Source organism: Lepidochelys kempii, chromosome 11 (assembly GCF_965140285.1).
Source record: "Lepidochelys kempii isolate rLepKem1 chromosome 11, rLepKem1.hap1, whole genome shotgun sequence".
NCBI classification, from domain to species: Eukaryota; Metazoa; Chordata; order Testudines; family Cheloniidae; genus Lepidochelys; species Lepidochelys kempii.
Genome location: NC_136390.1, coordinates 64,827,320 through 64,846,956, shown reverse-complemented (window position 1 = coordinate 64,846,956; position 19,637 = coordinate 64,827,320). Strand labels below are relative to the sequence as shown.

Here is a 19,637-nt window from a genome sequence, read left to right as displayed (position 1 = left end):
TTCAAAAGGGATTTAGGTTCTTAAGTGCCTAAATTGCTTTTAAAAATGAGACGTAGGCGTTGTAACACTGGAGCACAGCAACGCCTAAATACCTTTAAAAATCTAGGCCTTAGTCTGTGTGTGTCTGTTAAATAGGGGTAATACTTCCCTGCCTCATGGGGTGTCACGAAGGCTATGAAGTGCTCAGCTTCTATGGTGATGAGGTCATATAGGTACTTAGATAGGAAGATCTGACCCAACATGCTGACGAAAGCCAGGATAAAAATCAGCAACGAGTACCTTCAGGAGTCCTATCTTTTAAAGTTCTAGTCCTTATTCTGGGGTTTTACAGCATGAATCCATCTCTCAAAACTGGTAAAAAATGCTCAGTAAATGGCAAGGAAACATGCATCAGAACTAAAAGCATGCAAACAAACTGCAAAGTAAATTGAAGGAAATAGAAATACATCTGCATTTTACAATGTAATCAAACACTTAGAGAAGTTTAACTGTTCCTGATCTTGACTGGAGCGGGGAAATTTTTTTTTTTTTTTTTTTTTTTGCAGCAAATATAAAATTTACTGGAAAATGCATTTTTGGGGGGACTGAAACTATTCGCAAATTTGGCAAACTGTTTCAGCTGAAAAAATTATTTTGGAAATGTTGAAACAATTTTGAAAATGTCATTTTGACTTGACATTTGAAATGTTTCATTCAACCCAAACAAAATTTTTCAGTTCGAAACAAATACACTTTTTCCCCACGTTTTTCAGTGTGGCCACCAAGCCAAAAAATCAGTGACTTGCTCTGCTCTAGCCTTGAGCCCATAGCACTCTGAGGTTCAGGATATACAGCTATACACTTTGAATTCAAGGCTCAGTATCGAAATACAAAATGCTGCATGCACCTCTACTGTCAACTTTTTAACTAACTGAGTCAGTTAACAGGGGGGATCATATAAAATCTCCCACTCTAGGCCAGGTTTATAGCCAGGTCTCAATCCCACCTCCACCTCCATTTTCGTGGGCACAGTCTACACCCGCTAACGAAGCCAATGGGAATGCTCACTGTAGCAAGCATGATGGCCAGTAAAAAGTGTTTGTGAGACTGGGCCTTTAGAATTCCCCTCTTTGGCAGGACACTGGGCGCTGTGTTCCCATTGAAATCGCCTATATCTGGGTTTTAATTCTCTGGGATGCAATCAGAGCAATAACTGAGCAATTCTGGGCCCTTTATGCTGCTCGCATGGCATCAAAGGGCCAGCAAACTAGGTAAAGCTACTCATGATGGAGGAGGGGGTCTGCAGCATGGGAGCATGCCTAGAGCACAGTGCACCCTGGCTATTTGGGGTTGCTAGAGCAGCCCATAAGCAGACATTCAAGGCCACCAGCAGGTAACTCAGGGCTTGTCTACACTTATGGATTTTTGTACCGATGTAATCAAACTGATATAGTCACCACTGTAAACCTCCCCAGTGTAGCCATGCTGCACCAGTGTACAAAGTAACTCTTGCTAGTGCAGTATGTCCACGCTAGGGCTTTGCAAATCTGCATGGCAGAGAAGCCCCTGGGCCTGCTCTAAATTGTGCTGGGCCCGAGACATGCCCCTAGCAGGGACAGGAATTTGAAAGGGACAAAGATAGCTTAAAGCTGCCTTGGCTCGGCTGCAGTGCTCAGTAGGTGCTGCTGAGATTGGGGGACAGCATTTAATGACGAATATGAAGGAAGCTGTGTTGACGGGGAGAGCGTGGGCTTCCCAACATCAGCAGACTCATTTCAGAAAGAAGGGGTTAGGGAGAGCTGGAATCTGCTTTAGTTCTCTTACATTCTCCCGGAATACCTGGTGTCTCAGACGATCTCCAGAGAGCCCTCGGTGTCCTTCTCCGCAGCCAAAAGCACAGCCCAGGGATTTCACTATTTTGATCAGCATCGTCAATGCCAGCCTGTGGGTGCTTATGGGAGTGCTTTCATCCTAAGAGCCGCAGAGGGGAAACAACACCACGTGACACTGAGGTCAGGTAACTGGCATACCTTTAGCATCTGCTCAGAACACACCGCTGCACATTTTTGCTGGCAAACAGTCCAATATTAGTCTGAATAGCTAAGTAACTCTTGAAAATGCTATTGATTTTTGCCTATTCAAGCTCAGGACTTAATCCTTCAAAAACTTGCTATCAGGTGCAATTCTGACTACAATGAACACTGATGTCAACTGGGGTACTCCTAGTATTCAGCTATCTGCCAGGTAGTAAAGCTCAGATTGTGCTACCTGGACTGATAGTGAGTACTACTTTACTGAAAGTACTCCCATTGAAATCCATGGGACTACTCATAAAGTACTACTGAACATGAGTAAGAGGGGCAGAACCAAGTCCTAAGGAACTCAAGGATCAGAACCCTAGTCAAGTAACAAAATGAAGTCTGTGTTGTCATCTAGTGGGTAAGGCCCAAGATGTGGAGTCATGAGACCTGGGTTCTATTCCTAGCCCTGTCATGATCTGCTGTGTGACTTTGTCTGTCTTGTCTCATTAGATTGTAATCTCTTCAGGGCACTGTCTGTCTCTTCCTGATTGCACAGTGCCTAGAATGTGGGAGCCTCTAAGTGCTACCGTAAGATAAATAATAAAAGGCAGAAAAATTCAGCAATAATTTTTCCTGTTTTAAAAAAGCACTTGTACAGTATGTAAAACAGCACCTATTCAAGGCATCAGGAATACTTGTTTTATCTTCAAAATGCAGCCACGCTAGGCCAATTAGGGCTGCTTAGCGGAGTTGCTTTGCTTGGGTAGCCACAGCAAAGGGTGCTGAATTCTCCATGGTGATGCATGCACTGGGTTTGATGTGGGTACCGCAGTGACACAAATGAATACATCTTAGAGGTGCAAAGAAAAGAAAACCTAGTGGTTTCCCAAAAACAGAAAGGGAAAAGGAAATGATAATTACTCACCCACACACGCGCGCACACACGCACACGCACACACACACACTTGACGTACCTTATGTCACATGCATGTACCCTCTATATTACGTGGTACCCAAACACACCTTTTCTTGATTTTTATCATTCTTTTCATAAGGCCCTCCGCCTCCTCCTCCATCACCTCCATCAGCTCCGCCGCCATCTCCTCCTCCACTACTTCCTCCGCCTCCACCTTCTTCTCCTCCCCCATCTCCAGTGCCACTGCCTGGGGGGGCCCCGAATCCACAGCCTGGGCTGCCCGAAGCAGCTCCCTTGAGCTGGAAGGATCCCTCACTTGGTCTCTTTTCCGCGGCCTCATTTTCCTTGTTCTCACTCTTCCTTCTGACTTTCTCCACGCAGGGCACCACGCCAAGCTGCAGCAGGCACTCGACGATGTTCAACGCCACATCGCAGATCCGGGAGCTGATGTCGTGGTTCAGGACCAAGTAAACGGCCTTCAGAACCACCTGGAGAAAGAGGACAACAACATGTTTTGGTCAGACTTGTTTTCTGTATTATCATCATCATCATTTCGTATTTGTATTACATTGGCGCATAAGAGCCCTAGCCATGGACTGCTTACAATCTAGATGTAAGTCAAGAGACAAGAGGTGTCTTGTCACAGACACACAGTCGGGGAGCACAAGGGAACAATCAGACAATATTGGTCATCATGGTAGGCAGTGGTCTCAGCACACCAACAGCCTAACCATCATCAAGTTTTTTGTAGACATCCCAGCAAGAGAGAGTTTTGCGGAGGGATGTGAAGGAGGATAATGCATTTGTTTTGAGGATGTTTATGGGGAATTCCTTCCAAATGTAATGGGCAGCATGGGAAAAAGCACAAATTTAACAAGTGGTCGATGGAGCTCGGTGTTAGAGGCCAGCTGGAGGTGGAAGTCAACAAACATCTCAATGGTGAATGAGAGAGGCTAGAGAGGGTAGGAATAGGCTATGAAGGACCTTGAAAGTGAAGACAAGCAGCTTTATGTTTAATGTGATAGAGGAGGAAGAGCCAGTGGAGGGATGCAAAGAGAGGGGTGACATGATCAAAGCAATGGGCTAGAAAAATGATCTTTGCAGCAGCATTCTGAATGGATATGAGCAGGGCAAGATTGCATTTACCAAGGGCTGAGAGATGGACATTGCAGTCACTGAGATGTCAGACTATGACAGCCTGGACAAGAATGTCAGCTGTGTGCATGGAAAGTAAAGGCCGAATCTCAGAGATGTCATTCAGAAAGAATCTGCAAGGTTTAGATATAATCTGGATGTGAAAACCCTCAGAGAGATCTGAGCTGAAGATGACACCCAGGTTATGGGCATAAGCAACAGGCAGAATGTTGAGGTTTTTCAGAGTGATTGAGAAGGCGGAGGGGGAAGTTCTTGTGGGGGTGGAAAGATTAAGAGCTCAGTTTTAGCCATGTTGAGCTTGAGCTAGTGGCTAGACATCCACAAGGCGATGTCTGTGAGACAGGCTGAAATTTTAGTTTGGGCAGAAGGAGAGAAGGTCTGGAGTGGAAAGGTAGATCTGTGAGTCATCAGCATAGAGAAGGCAGTTGAATTTGTGTTTGCGGATGAGATTGCCCAGAGGCAAGGTATGGAGGTAGAAGAGAAGGGGACCCGGACAGAGCCCTGTGGAACCTCCCAAGAAAGATGGTGGAGAGGATGAGGAGGATCCTTCTAAGGACATGCTGAAGGAGTGATTAGAGAGGCGGGAATGAGAAGCAGAAGAGGTCAGTCATGGAAGCCAAGGGAGGACAAAATTCCAAGAAGCAGTGAATATTTTAAATACAAGGGTTTGATTTTGAATGTCTTCTTCTCCCTTGGCTATTGTGAGAGTTTGGATTCACTACCCAACTCTATCCGCTCGCTCCCTCAACAGAAGGAAGAAGGTAAACGATCTGCCAGAGCTGGAGTCTGGGCGGTGGTGGGCTTTGCTGAAATTTTGACATGGATGAATCTCTCATCTTTCAAGGAAATCTATTTCCCTCACAAAGATCTTTTCTGCTAGTCCAGTGTCAGAAACCTCTGTGATAGCACTAGGAAATGACTCTCAGATAGTTAAGGCAGCATGGTCTACTGGGTAGGCCACAGGCATGCAGGTCAGGAGACGGGTTCTATTCTGCCACGGATTTACTGTGTAAACCTGGGCAAGTTACTTCCCCTCCCAACGGGCAGGGACCATCTCTTACTATGTGTTTGTATCACTGAATATGTTAGGATCTGCAAGGCAGATGCCTACACACTTGACTACTTCTTTTAATTCTTACTAAATCCTGTTAAATGTGAAGGATTTATCTCAGCAAGTACACTGAAATAATCTCTCTTTTCATTAGAGCTAACTGCAAGGATCTGTAAGGCAGATGCAGTGAGAGGAGAGATGGTTACCTGAGGAATTCTCTGCTTCCAAACAATTAACAAGCCTTTTAGCTTGCCAGAGGAAGGATCATAAATGAGAAGAAAGAGAAGGAAACGTTTTCTGTTATAATTTCTTTGCTTTCCTAGGTTTCAATCAGAACTTTATGGGTGTATTCTCCCTTGGTGCACATGTATTACTCTCTCGTTAAGAAGAATAGAAGTTGCATTACCTGAAAGACTATACCCTTTAGTATTTTTCAAATGTACCCGACAGGTCTTGAATGACCTCCCTGCCATGCTGGAATGGATAGGTATATAAAGAGACTACGGAAAAAAGCTCTCTCAGGTTAGCTCAATGGCACAGCTGCATTGACAGAAGAGGGCTGAGGCTTTTCTTGTTCCTTTGCCAATTACCGAAAGATCCAGCATGCCATTCTTGTGGACAAAGTTGTTGGTGCCGTCAATGTGATCCGTGTCCTCTAGGCAGCTGTAATTGATGCAGGAGTCAGTCAAACTCCGTGGGAGATTGGCGCAGGCCAGCGGCTCATGGGGCATCTCTGGAATGGGCACCTGGTTGCACAGCTTCCGCATGTGCTCGCTGAAGAAGTCCGCGTAGCCCACGTTGAATGAGGCCAGGGTGGTGTTGAAGGTGGCCACAGTGATGGTAGAAATCTGGGATCGCACTGTAAGACAGAAAACAGGTATCTTGGCCTTTCCCGTTTTAGTGACAAAATTACCCGTTCAGGCTGTGCTTATTACGGTAATTAGCACCACAGGCAATAGTGTAATTTGTTTTATTATTTCTAAATTTGTCAGCACATAAGTATCTTAAGGATCAGTTAGAAACGTGAGCATCACAGCTCTCCAACTTTTAGAAAGCCTTTCAGATACGGAGCTGACCTAGTGCATGGCAAACTGCTCCCGGAATGAATGCAGCTCAGACGTGAGGAATCTGCAGAGCACCCCAGAGAGGAGAGCTTTGCCTGAAATGTGTAAGCACCAGGGAAGAGGGAGATGTGCCTACACTAGATTTTAGCTGACACAAATCCAGCCTTTCTCAGGCTATTCAGAATTGTTCAGAGAGTGACTTCGGAAAATGAATCCCAAATGCTCATTTCACGCCACCCAAATACATCTTCCTCTACTAGCTGTGTGGCCTGGTAGCTCATTCATAGATAGTGCCCTGCTCAGCATGGGGGTATAAGGTAGAAGACGGTGCTCCTGTGCAGGGGGCAGAAGGCACAACACCACAAGCACTAAGAGGTGCTGGTAGTACTGCTCCAGATTAGCCATACAAGCCTCTCAAAGGAGCCAGGGGGAGCCAGGCTCTGTCCTCTCAACCCACCTCCGCAGTAGCCAGGAGAGCTGGATCCAATAACTGCATGCTCCAACTTTCCAAAGGGTGCAGCAGCAGCAGCGCTCCCAGCCTGGTCCTGGAGGCACTTCAATCTGCTCCCCAAGGAGGGCTGTGGCTCCAAGCTACTAGCTAGCCTGGCATGTTTGAAACTAATTCCAAACCATTTTGTGCCAGGCCTCCAGTTGGAATCTGGGGGCTCAAATGAACTAAAAGAAAAAAAGAATTCAACTGAGTCGGAGACCTGCACTGAGTCTACCCCAAAGGCTCAGTGGGTACTGCAAGGCGCCCTCCGGTTCAATGGCACATCAAGCCATTAGGAGGCTCAGCATATGGTGCCTTCGGGATGTTGGCGACAACCTGCTCTACATCGCCATCTTTATGGACCCAGCTGAGCAATGTATTCAGCATCTGAATGAGACTGGCTGCAGTGCAACCCAGAGAAGTGATGACAGGTGGAAGGAGTGGCGGAGATTATATCAAGTGCCTAGATTGAAGGTGCACAGCTGCTTTTTGCTACTCAGGTTCTTCCCTTAGGGGCTATGTCCAGAATACGCATGTTGTAGCTGCAGTCAGGACTTTATCTAGTGAAAAGTGTTGTGTTGCAAACCCTCCCTGAGCCCTGTCTGGGGCAGAATGACTCAAGCACTCAGTTCTATGGCTAAAAACTGCCTTGTTTTCTTTCATTCCTTTAAAATACGCTTTTAGCGTATGGCTCGGCGAAGAGTGGGTTAACATTTGGAGGACATTTTCACAAAAACGATATCCTCCTTTTTTTTTTTTTTGCACATCAACATTTTGAATGAAAAATTTCATTGCAATTTCAAATTCTGAAACTTTTTGACCAGCTCTATTTCTTTCCTTGCTAAAATCTTCAAAGCTCACTAGTACCTTGGACTGTGGCTGCACACACACAAAAAGATTAGCTAATCAAGTAAGAACAAATAAGACGCAGAGTTTCAGCAACTTGACAAATTCCTATGTGGAGGTGGACAATACACCACCAATATTAGTGAGAGTGGATTGCCACTGAGTTAAGTATCTGCATGGGAATAGAGTCCCCTTCTTTGCCAGGATTAATGGATTTTATATTTTACGTTTTATAGGAAAAATATTGTCAAATGACAACGGAAGAGGAAGGATGGTCCAGTGGTTAAGGCATTAGCCTAGAACTTGGGCAACCTGGGTTCAATTTTCTGTACTGCTACTGACTTCCTGTGTGACTGTGGACAAGTCACATGGCCTCTCTGTGCCTCAACTCTCCATCTACAAAGATTACAGCACTTCCTGCCTCACAGAGGTGTTCTGTGGATAAAAACGGAGAGGTGCTCAGATACTCCAGGGGCCATCTGAGTACAGCAGAACCTCAGAGTTACGAGCATCTCGGGAATGGAGGTTGTTCATAACTTCGAACAAAACATTAGGGTTGTTCTTTCAAAGGTTTACAACTGAACATTGACTTAATACAGCTTTGAAACTGTACTATGCAGAAGAAAATGCTACTCTCCCTTTATTTGTTTTAGTAGTTGACGTTTAACACAATACTGTACTGTATTTGCTTTTTTTGTTTTGGTCTCTGCTGCTACCTGATTGCGTATTTCCAGTTCCAAATGAGGTGTTTGGGTGACTGGTCAGTTCGTAACTCTGGGGTTCGTAACTCTGGGGTTCAACTCTACCAATGATAGATGGAAGACTTAAATGTTTTCTGCACCTGGCTAAAAGGGAGGCAGCAGCTGTCTATGCTTGATTCCCGTCCTCCCCACCCTAAGGCAGGAAAACTTCTCATTAGTAACAGTGCCAGCCTGTTAAGACTGAGGTGTCTTGTATAATTTTAGCAGCCCTACTATAGGGAAACTGTGGAAGTGCTCTTGCTCTATTGGTAGCCAGTTCTGTTACTGTAAGAGGAGGGGGTCTTAGCTCTGATGGGGTGGCCATATGCTGATAGGAGCAATTACAATCTTCCTACCTTTATGGCTCTTGCCGTTTTAAATGGATAAAGCACTTTTATCAATTTCCCAGAATTGCCAACCCCAAGTGTTCAAAAATCATGAGTCAGGTCCCAAAAACAATCATGAGATTATTGTTAAAAAACTCTCATGATTTTAAAGTCAAATTCTGGGTTCCTTTTCCTTGCCTTCTATTTCTTGGGCCTTTAGGGTTTCACTTGCTTCATTTTTTTTTTTTTGAGCTTTTCCCTGAAATCATGTGGGTTATAAATGAACTTTTTAAAAATAAGGGGAAAGCTGAGATTCTCATGCAATCTCTTGATTCCAGCAGTTGGGTCTTTCAGAAAACCATCAAATATTGTGAGACACACAATGAAATCACAAGAGTTAGCAAAATTGACTTCCTGCCCTAAACTTCCGTGCAGTGTTCCTGTACACTGTTAAAAAGGTGCTGTGTCCCACCCTAGAGGTGGGTGCATGTCCTTTGCAAGAGATTATAATGATAATCCTAAATAGGACAAAAAGAAGAAACAACAAGATATATAGAAAAACCAAAATGGGAAAGAGGGGATTCATCAGATATTAATCAATTAAAAATATAAAACTATCTCAGCCTCCTGACGTTCACACTCCAGTGTGGTATTTGCTCATCGCTATATTTGACACACCTTCTTTAACGGTATTCTCTCCGTGGCTGTTTGAGTGGTCAGGCAAGTCAGCGACCAGGGTGTGATGAGAGTGAGAATGTCTAGCACTCAGGCTCTCCATCTCCGTAGCTGTGTCAGAACTCCCCCGTCTGGTGAACTTCCCTAGGATGAACACACCAAACAGACATTTAGTTTGCAAGTCTAAGGAACGCGTGAGGGCTAGAAGTTGAGATGTGAGAATGGGGGATGGGGTTCACTGAGATTAGCAGGAGTCCAGACCTCACTTGAATTGTGTGAAACAGAGCCCAAGTGGAAAATCCTTATTGAGGCTTTGTCTACACTACCACTTTTGTCGGTCAAGGATGTGAACCCCTCCCCCCCACCCAACTGACATAAGTTTCCCTGGCAAAAGTGCTGGTGTGGACAGCGCTATGTCAAGAGGAGAAGCTCTCCTTCTGACACAGCTAATGCCGCTCATTGGGAGTGGTTTAATTATGCCGGCAGGACAGCTCTCTCCTGCTGGCAAAGTGCGGCTACCCAGGAGACCTTACGGAGGCACAGCTGTGTCCATAGTGTAGACATAGCCTTAGTGTACATCTAGTTACTCAAGCAAAACTCCCATTAATGCCAGGAGTAAGACTGGGGGAGGGTCATTCTCCTGGGACTGACTGGAAATATGTTTTGCCCAACTCCTATTTACTTATTAGAAACAAACTGACCTAAACATGGTCATTCAAGGTCAGCAGTCAGTACAACAACGAACTTCACCTTAGAAGCTGGCAGAAAGACTCTGCCATTTCTACAACAGGTGTGGCAAACTGCAAGTCAGGGCAAAGGACATAACCAGCCATCAAAGGGAGGGCCTGTTTTCCCATGCCAGAGTGATGGAGAAATAAAGAGCCTCCGTTCCACTCTGCTATTCTTGGAACATTCTGGAGCAGAAAAATTAATCAGAATACAGGGTTGCGATATTAATCCTTTCCCATCAGTCACCTAGTATGGCAGTTTGCCATCCTCCTCTCTCAATGCTGCGCCGGTCCTCTCCGATCCCAGAAAAGCTGCCAAAGGAGAATGTGCTGCGAGTGGGTGACACATCCAAATGATCCTCGTGGAGCAGAAAGGGCACCCCCATCCTTCGCTGCCGTTTTTTCCCAGTGTGGTGGAAAGGAATAGAACCCTTGCGCTCACGTTCTCGATCCTCTTTGCGGCTCTTAAACTGCAGAAGGAAGAGGAGAGGGGTTAGAGCCAGGCAGAGGCTACACGGATTTCACTACAGTTAGAGGGGAAGGACACAAACAGATGAAGGACAAGCATGCAGAGCCCAATCCTAAATTTCCCCACTCTAGCCCTTTGTCTATGATGGGTATCTGCACTCCAGCACCACCCACATTTAAGGAGCGCACCAGTGCACCTCATGTTGGGAAAACAACCACACTTTGCTACGGGAAATGCTAAGGTGATGATTTACTTCCCTTGACATCTGTCTCAACCCATCCCTCCAGTTTTATAATTAAGACATTCTTTATTTCAAAGATTTTTCATTATTACTGTTGTTGGACCTATATTTCTTTTCTTTTCCCATTTCTCTCCTTCCTTTTTTGTGCATTGCATTCCCTTGTTTGATTAATCTGTTTAATTTTTTATATTATGAATCTTAATTTGTTTGTATAACCTTCAACTCCCAGGCAAGGACCTTCCGGGGAGAGTGCTTTACAGATTTAGACTCAGATCTCAGGTGTAAAACCAGCATAGATCTATTGAAACTGATGGAGGTCCTCTGATTAATGTAATTTGAGGATCTGGCTGCAAACCACCGCCACTTAGGGAAAACTCCCATTGATTTCAATAAGAGCTTGATATGAATACAGATTTCATCACTGGGCTCATAGAGTAAATATGAATACATACATGTATATATCATACACGGACACATAACATGTCCATCGAAAAAAACAAATGTTTGCCTCATGTTCAACCTAAATATAGACTCAATGTAAACTTTTAACAGTTGTATACATGGTATGTGTTTTGGCACTGGATTGTAGATAAACCAAAAACATATTACTGTGCTACTCACCTTCTTAAAGATGTTCATTCCCATGTCTGTGGAGAGATCTGGCACAGCTAGCCTGCGCAGGTTGGTGAGTGACACCTTAGCAAAGGCCTCAGTGCTTAGTGATTTTTCCTCCTCATTGCACTTCATTGTGAGATCCTTCACTCCCCAAAAGAAGAAAAACATGCACAAGTAGAAATAGCAAGTAAGCAACTAAATCAGGGGTGGCGAACCTAAGCCTGAGAAGGAGCCAGAATTTACCAATGTACATTGCTAAAGAGCCACAGTAGTACGTCAGCAGCCCCCCCATCAGTCCCCCCCCACACCTCCCAGCGCCTCCTGCCCACCAGCAGCTCTGCAGATCAGGCCCTCCCCACACCTCCCAATCAGCTGTTTTGTGCCCTGCAGGAGGCTCCAGGGGGGAGGGGGAGGAGTGAGGGCATGGAGGGCTCAAGGGAGGGGGCGGGAAGGGGTGGAGTGGGGGCAGGGCCTGTGGAAGAGCCAGGGGTTGAGCAGTGAGCACCCCCCGGCACGTTGGAAAGTTGGCGTCTGTAGCTCCAGCCCCGGAGTCGGTGCCTAGACAAGGAGCCGCGTGTTAACTTCTGAAGAGCCGCATGTGGCTCCGGAGCCCCAGGTTGGCCACCGCTGAACTAAATCATCTACTTCAATCCCATCCAAGGACAGCTCCAAAGGAGAAGAACCTTAATTCCATCAGACAAAACTCCACTCTCACATTTTAGGGTTAAATATATTTAGAGATTCAGAGATGAATGATTAGTTCTAATAGTTTATCATTTAAAATGACAACATTTTGCCACTACAAAAACCATCAATGGCAGGAAGCAGTGCATTGGACTGGGAGTCAGGAGACATGCAGTCTACTCCCAGCAAGAACACTAGCATAGTGTATGAGCTTGGACAGGTTGTTTCACCAGTTTCACCAGCAGCTATGGATAATTATAATTATCTTCCCTTATAAAGTGCTTTGAAATCTAGGACTAAAAAGTGATGTGTAAGAGACAAGTGTTAGTTTCATGAAATATACCAATAATATCCAAAATACATTAATACAAGGGTTCTCAACTGGGGGATGGAACACCTCAGGGGGTCGTAAGGTTATTATATGGGGGGTCGCAAGCTGTCAGCCTCCACCCCAAACCCCGCTTTGCATCCAACATTTATAATGGTGTTAAATATATTAAAAAGTGTTTTTAATTTATAAGGGGGGGGTCGCACTCAGAGGCTTGCTATGTGAAAGGGGTCACCAGTACAAAAGTTTGGGAATCACTGCATTAATGTTTCTGAGTTAGCGTGTGGATTGTGATGAACAGCATTGTCATCACCCTCTCCATCTAAATAATGTTAAGAATTACTTGGTTTGTACAAATACATACATTTTTATCATTTTATTAAATGTTTTTTAGAGGCTCAGGCTTCATTAAATGAATAAAAAACAAAGCTGATGTTTGCAGTGAGCATCCTTAATTCCAGCAATGGTGCTCTGGGATATCTTTACTTGTGTATCTTTACTTACTGCAACCTCCTTAATTTTTTTAAACGCCTCAGGCCTCAAAACATCCTAGGAATCCACTTATCTCTAGGTATCCAAACCCCTTGGTGGACTGGAAACTCAGCAGGTTTCTCTCTTGAGCCTGAGTTGCTATAGCTATATGATGGTAAAGAAGGAGGTGCAGGAGGTGGCATCCTTCAAGAGAAACATAAAGCCTGGTCCTGTCCACTTGTGGTAATCAAAGATTGTTTGGCACGTGTCACAGGAGCAGGGCTGTTCGCTCCTGTGACATGATCAAATCCCATGCAGGTAATTCCATTCTGCCTGCCTAAATATCACCATATTGTTTCAGCTGGAGAGGTTACTCTCTTCATTCTGACACCAGAACTAGTGTGTAATGCTGCTGTATGATGTTAAAAGAAATCCTGCCTGTCATTCCAGAGGTGGCTGCATCTCAGTCAGGAGTGAAGTGATTTCTGTACAGTAACAGGTTCAAGTCCTGGCTACTTTAGGCCCAGTCCTAGAAACACATAAGCATGTGTGTAACTTTACTCATGTGATTGATCCCACTGAAGTCAGTGGAACTACTCACATTAGTAGAGTCAAGTGTGTGTTTAAGTGTCTGCAGGACTGGGCCCTTGAGACCCTTTCCTCTTCATACTGTTTTCCAACTTTAAAGATCCCTGTAACCCCTACAGTTTTATGCCCAGAATAGGGCATTCTCACTTGCCAGCCTTCCACTGAGTAACTCACTCCCCACACCTCCATGTGATAAAAACCAGAACACTCTGCAGCGCTCATGTACCGCTACAGGTTCGAGGGAGTCATCTAAGGAGATAGATCTTTTTCAGGGAGAGAGTTATTTCAGTACAACGGACATTTGGCCAAATTGGACACATGAAGTTTTGCATGTGCTCTTAAAACCATCTGCAAATTTGACTGCAGATTACAAGTGGCACATGACAGAGTAAATCCAATAAAAAGGTAATCAGGGCTTGGTTCTGGTGCTGGGCACTCTCAACTCCTATTAACATCAGCGGCAGCTGAGGGCAATCAGCAGTTCCTAGGATCAGGCTCTTGGATTGCAAAGTGCTTTGGGATCCTTGTGAATGGAAGGCACTACACAAATTTAACTCAGGGTTATCATCACTGTGCATTACTGATAATCACTGTATTATTTGTATTGGGGTAGTGAAAAGGACCCAAACAAAAATCAGGTCCCTACTGTGCTTGGCACTGTACAAACACACAGGAAGTCACCCTGTGCAGAAGAGCTCACAGTCAGCTATTCAAACAAACCACTGTATATGAATTGAGTCACACAGTCAGCTTTACTATACACTATGCGATACGGCCTATTTTGAGAAATTAGTCTAATGTTCTAGTTGAAGACTGGTTAAAAATGTGGCTACCATCATAGCCGATCATGCAACTTCTCTAGTACACATAAGGTGTGGCTAATAAGAAAACCCACAAAATTGTTTAAAGGCTGTTCCTATATCTCTTTTCTCCTATTGCCCTGTATTGGCCTGGCTGTTTAGCTATGAATTCATTTGTATTTCTATCAGCTTCTGAGTATTACACTTGAAACTCTTGGGTTTAAATTACCATTACATCTAGTCATCACAGCTTTGCTGTTTTTAGGTTTAAGTTTTTGCTCTTAGCTCCTGAAGAGTTATTGCAAAGCTGTACAGTTTTGAAAGCCCTCAAGGTTTTTATTTCCTAATTCCATCCCTATGCTGGATTCACTGCATATAGGTGCACTGCAGATTTTTCCTGACACTGAAATACATGTTGACTAGAGTCATGGAGAAGGTATTTGTTTTATTCATACGCCTTCATTCACTTGCCATTCTGCTTTGCAACAAGGAACAGGATATGTCATTGATGGCATGCTGCATGAAATATTAAAATATATCCTTCATTCTATGATTCTATTATTCCCCTACAGCCTGAACTGAGATTCTCTTTCTCTAGATATATAACAGTACAACCATTTGATCAGAACTAGTTTGCTGTGATATGCACAGAATTATATTTTAATGGTATTTCACATATAAATAGTCTGCATGACAGACATGCTAAGGCTTAGGAAGGTAGAAGAGGTTACGTGACAACCCCACAGCTTTTCTATCCACTCTGTACTCCATCACTAAACCTACTTACTTGCCTGTTCCTGAGCTGATTTCTGTGCAGTTCTTTCTTTCGCCATGTCTAACATCAGTTAATGAAGACAAAAGGACCAGATGATAGAGAAGATGACCAACGTACCATAAAACCCAGTGCTGTCACTTTAAAAGTGTGGGTCTCTCCTATATTGCAACATGAAGCCCTAATGAGAGGAGGCCATGGACTCAGAACCAATTTAGGGCTCACATTTTGAATTTGTACCATCTGAGCATGGACGCCCGATATTTTATTCTGAAAGCTTGATTTTCTATTGGAAAAGAATAACTTGGGTTAAGTAAAAACAGAGGAAGAATGCAACTTGATGCGGCTCCTGCCAGAAATGTAAGAAATATGCTGCAAGCCTACTTTTTCAGCTTAGCACCATAACTCACTCACTAGTTAACAATTTCTCAGCCTGCAGAGCCTTCCTGAGAGAGAAAGAAATGCCAAGCAGGCAGAAAAACAGAGAAGAACATGACTTCTTCATTTCTGTGCCTCAGAAGCCTAAACCCATCACAACTGCCTCAATCACTGACATACTCGTGCATAATATGTTTACTTGTGGAATATTAATCAGCCACTAGATGTCGCTGTGTGCTGTATAGCAGTGGTTTTCAGCCTCCAGTCAGCGGGGGTCCGCAGACTATGTCTATGATTTTCAAAGGGTCTCCACCTCCATTTGAAATGTCTTAGGCGTCCGCAAATGAAAAAAGGTTGAAAATCACGGCTGTATAGAGCTCCAGACAGGGAGTGGTCTCTGGTGAATAAGGGAGACAAAGCTGAAACTCCAGCTGTGTGGAAGTTGCAGCTGCTCTGTTTATTAAACACCTTCATTTTAAGAGGGACTCTGATTCCATGTAGCATGACAGAATGTATGAAACTCTGATGAGAAATTTCAGAGTAGCAGCCGTTTTAGTCTGTATGTGCAAAAAGAAAAGGAGCACTTGTGGCACCGAACAAATTTATTTGAGTGAGCTGTAGCTCATGAAAGCTTATGCTCAGATAAATTTGTTGGTCTCTAAGGTGCCACAAGTACTCCTTTTCTTTCTGATGAGAAAGTCACCTTTAGCAATCTAGTCTAGCCTTGAAAAAAACTGCTGTTCTGGATGGAACCCTCACATCAATGACCAAAAGACCATCCCCCACCCCCAAAAAACCAACCAGCAAAGTAAAATACATTTACATTTAACTGTGAATAACCAAATGGATTTCACAAAGATGTTAGTAAAGAACAACAGAGTAAAGGGCTCTCCTGTAGGAGAAAAAGTACTTAAAAACCAGGTAGGACTTGAGAATGTGAAGCTGGGAGAGGCAGATCTGCTACATTGCCAGGGGATCTCCTGTCATGTACAGAAACACTGATTCCAGAACTCCGGTGTGATGTCTAGCTGATGCAAATAACACATCCATCCACACTGCTGCTGTGCTGAGAACCTTTGAACAACAACTTTATTATTGCACTAGCATTCGGGAAATTACACGCACAACAGCAAGTGTACTTTGCTGTGCTCCAACCCCACGGTGTGCAGTTTGCTGCCACGTTTTAAAGAAGGTGGTCTTGTGTCTTGAGTCTTGTTTTTCATTTCAAGGAGAATACTGTATCGAGACTGTGATACCTATTCTTTTTGTTTCTCTTAGAATAGCAATATGGCATATAGTTAAATCAGACCTGAATGCTGAATTCCAGTGCAATAAGACTGTCTATGCAATCCACATATGGACATTTCCGATGCTACAAGTGACTTCACCACAGTTCATGATATAATTAAAACCACAGTGCTGAATCATGACTAATCCTGCCATCACTGTAAAGAGTTACTAAGATTACTTTTAAATGAGGGTCTCTGACCTGAGTTTTGTGGGTGTTCACCAGAGAAGGTGCTGCTGCTACCATGGAACTGCTACGGGGCCTGGGCAGGTGCATGGTCTCCGGCTCAGGGGGCTTCTCCGGCTTCTCCTCCAGCATATGTCTCAGTCTTTGTAGATAATACATCAGAGACCACTGTGTACCCTCCTCAGACCAGTGTGCCTGCAGCAGGCAGCGCAGTACTGCCACATCAAAATAGGTGGCATAGCGAGACTTTTGGCAAGGCGGAATCACTAATGATACCCTGTTCCAAATAATAAAAGGAGAAGCATTAGAAATCAGCTAGAGCTAATACTTTCCCTCAAGGTGCAGAGCTCTGCCAAAAGGTTCCTTCCAGAAAGAAACTTATGGCAGGTCTATGCTGCGATAAAACACCCCATGGAACAGAGTCTCAGAGCCCAGGTCAGCTGACTTGGGCTCACAAGACTAAAAATTGCAGTGCAGATGTTCAGGCTCAGGCTTGAGCCTCCTCCACTTGCCAGGTTTCAGGGCCCAGGCTCCAGCCCAAGCCCAAATGTCAACACTTCACTTGAATTTTATAGCCCCACAGCCCAAGCCCTGGAAGCCTGAGTCTGCTAACCCCCCTGCCCCGCCAAGCTGTGGCCCTTTTATTGCTGTGTAGACATACCGTTAGGGTTGCTTTTCATCATTCACTCTAGGGCACCACTTAATTGGTCTTCTTCTTGTAGGTGGAAACTATTCCTGTGTTACCCTCCAGTTTGGGGAACAGAAGTCACCCCAGAGACCAACACTAATGATGCTCCATTTACCGGCCACTAAGAAATGGTTATAGACTGAGAAAGAGAGAAGTTGTCCCTCTCCACAGAGACTCAAGTGCACTAACAACTGACAGGCTTAAAATCCACCTGGTCATTAAAGAGAGAGTCTTAAGGCCTCTTCCACTCTCCTCACATCTGCAGAACTTTCAGCTACTTTCCAGCTATCAGGATGCTTAAGTAATTGATTCTGTTTGGGCTGACAGAAAGGTTTGAATCTGGGGATAAGGCACTGGTTCAGGAAAGCATCCTTGCTGAAGAAAGCACTTAAGCATGTGCTTAACTTTAAATCCCCAGTGAGACTCAAGCACATGTTTAGTTAAGCATGTGCTTAGATGTCTTCTTGAACAGAGATGCATTCCTAAATCAGGGCCTAAAAGCACAACAGGCCTCTACCACTTGCAATCAATGACTAAATCCTCGAGCAGGAATCAGGAGCAGACTCAAACCCCTGCTGGTCAGGCTCTAATGGGAGGACATGTAACATGTGAAGGAGCAGGTTACACAGTCAGGTGTTACTAAAAGAAATGGCAGCATTCTGGGAACGCCCGGTAAAATAATCACTTAAACTAATTGAAACGGATCTGGTGGCTCTCATGTGAGTAAGTGCTACTGCTATATAAGATGACCTCCCTTTTTGCCCCTGGATAGTAGAAAATATGACATATGTCACCTTTCCCTACAAGTTTCCTGGCTGCTTTTGGTGGTGTCATTCCTGAATGTTCTTTTGATATGGTTTTTAGTGTGAAACATCCCTGGTATTTTTGTTTCCAGACTTGAATGTACTGGACAGAGAGAAAAGAATGAACTATGGGGTCTCAAAGGGTGAGCCCTGGTTCTTCCACTGAGTTGCTGCTATACATGAATTCTCACTCACACACATGCAAGGTTCTTTTTTCAATAAAACCATCAGAAAGTATTAAATTATATTTTTGTTGTTAATCTTCTCAAGCAAAAGCGTAAGCCCCAAATTCCCTCTCACTGAGAATCTACAAACTAGGTGTGGTCCCAAAGAAATGTTTGCCCGTGATGCCATAATATTTGCTGGCAAAATTCTATGTTATTGAGAATAATCAGGTCCATGTTAAGGAATGGGCACTCCAGGCCTGTGCTTAATGCCCCAGCACCTGGGGGAGGCATTCATATCAGAATTTCAGCTTTCATCAGAAACATTCTAGCCCTCATAGCTGCAAAGAAAAGCTTGGAAATCTGATTTCAGTGTAACTGATACAGTGGTGTCTGCCCAAGTCTGCAGACAGCATGAAACAACAGCTCTGAGAGGGGTGAACTGTCCCATTCACCCCTGTGGGGAGTTAACTCCAAGGCCCATTGGCATGTGGGGCCTTGACCAACACTATCCCAGCAGAGCACTCACAAGGGAAGAAAAGCACAGAAAACCCAGCCCCTCACTTATACAAACACCCAGCAGTTGGGTTAAGTACTGGGGGACCCCCTTGCTGCTAACCCTGCCTTCTTGGCGGGAAGGGGGATCCTCTGCCATCATCACTCCAAGTAGCAGATGGAGCCATAATGCCAGGCTAGGGCAGGGTCAAGAGGTGGGGGGCCAGTGCTGTGGTGACCTTGAGCCCCACATTGCCTTAATGGGACCCAGGTGAACATGACTGATCTCCCTCTGTGTATGGAGATTGAACAGATCTGTGGTTTGATGTGCTATTTCATAACCTGGAAGATTTCTGGATGCAGTTCTAGAAGCACAATTGTGTGAACTGAGTACCTGTTGCATTTTAAAACTTTCCATAAGACACAAAAGAATCAATAACTGCCTCATGAATGATGTTCTCGTGCATTTGGGACAAATCACAACAGCCAACAATTTTTACCATTAATATTGACAGGTCTACGGAGCCACATGAGGAGGCAGGCTTTCAAAGACAGGCACCCAGGCAGGATGTCCATATCTGCATTCGGACACCCAGCACGGTACTGAGCAGCCCAATCCAGGAAAACATTTAAGAATGAGTAGTTCCATTGACTTCAGTGGGACTGTGCTATTGCT

The 19,637-nt window shown here is 44.5% G+C and overlaps 1 protein-coding gene across 14 annotated transcripts in view; it reads right to left on the bottom strand.

Moving 5' to 3' along the window:
• UNC80 (unc-80 subunit of NALCN channel complex) overlaps positions 1-19,637 on the bottom strand; it is a 188,877-nt gene that overhangs the window by 135,355 nt on the left and 33,885 nt on the right. For 12 of the 14 annotated variants that reach the window (XR_012154378.2, XR_012154377.2, XM_073306697.2 and 9 more), the window contains exons 8-14: positions 16,827-17,088; positions 11,323-11,457; positions 10,239-10,461; positions 9,267-9,407; positions 5,713-5,981; positions 3,024-3,404; positions 1,804-1,950 (exon numbers count right to left, since the gene is read on the bottom strand). Coding sequence is in view for 12 of the 14 variants with exons in the window: in XM_073306697.2 (XP_073162798.1) it covers positions 1,804-1,950; positions 3,024-3,404; positions 5,713-5,981; positions 9,267-9,407; positions 10,239-10,461; positions 11,323-11,457; positions 16,827-17,088 (1,558 nt within the window). In the remaining 2 variants the exon portion in view is untranslated. The remainder of the gene's footprint in view (positions 1-1,803; positions 1,951-3,023; positions 3,405-5,712; positions 5,982-9,266; positions 9,408-10,238; positions 10,462-11,322; positions 11,458-16,826; positions 17,089-19,637) is intronic. The other 2 variants (XM_073306689.2, XM_073306699.2) reach the window with 1 other exon arrangement.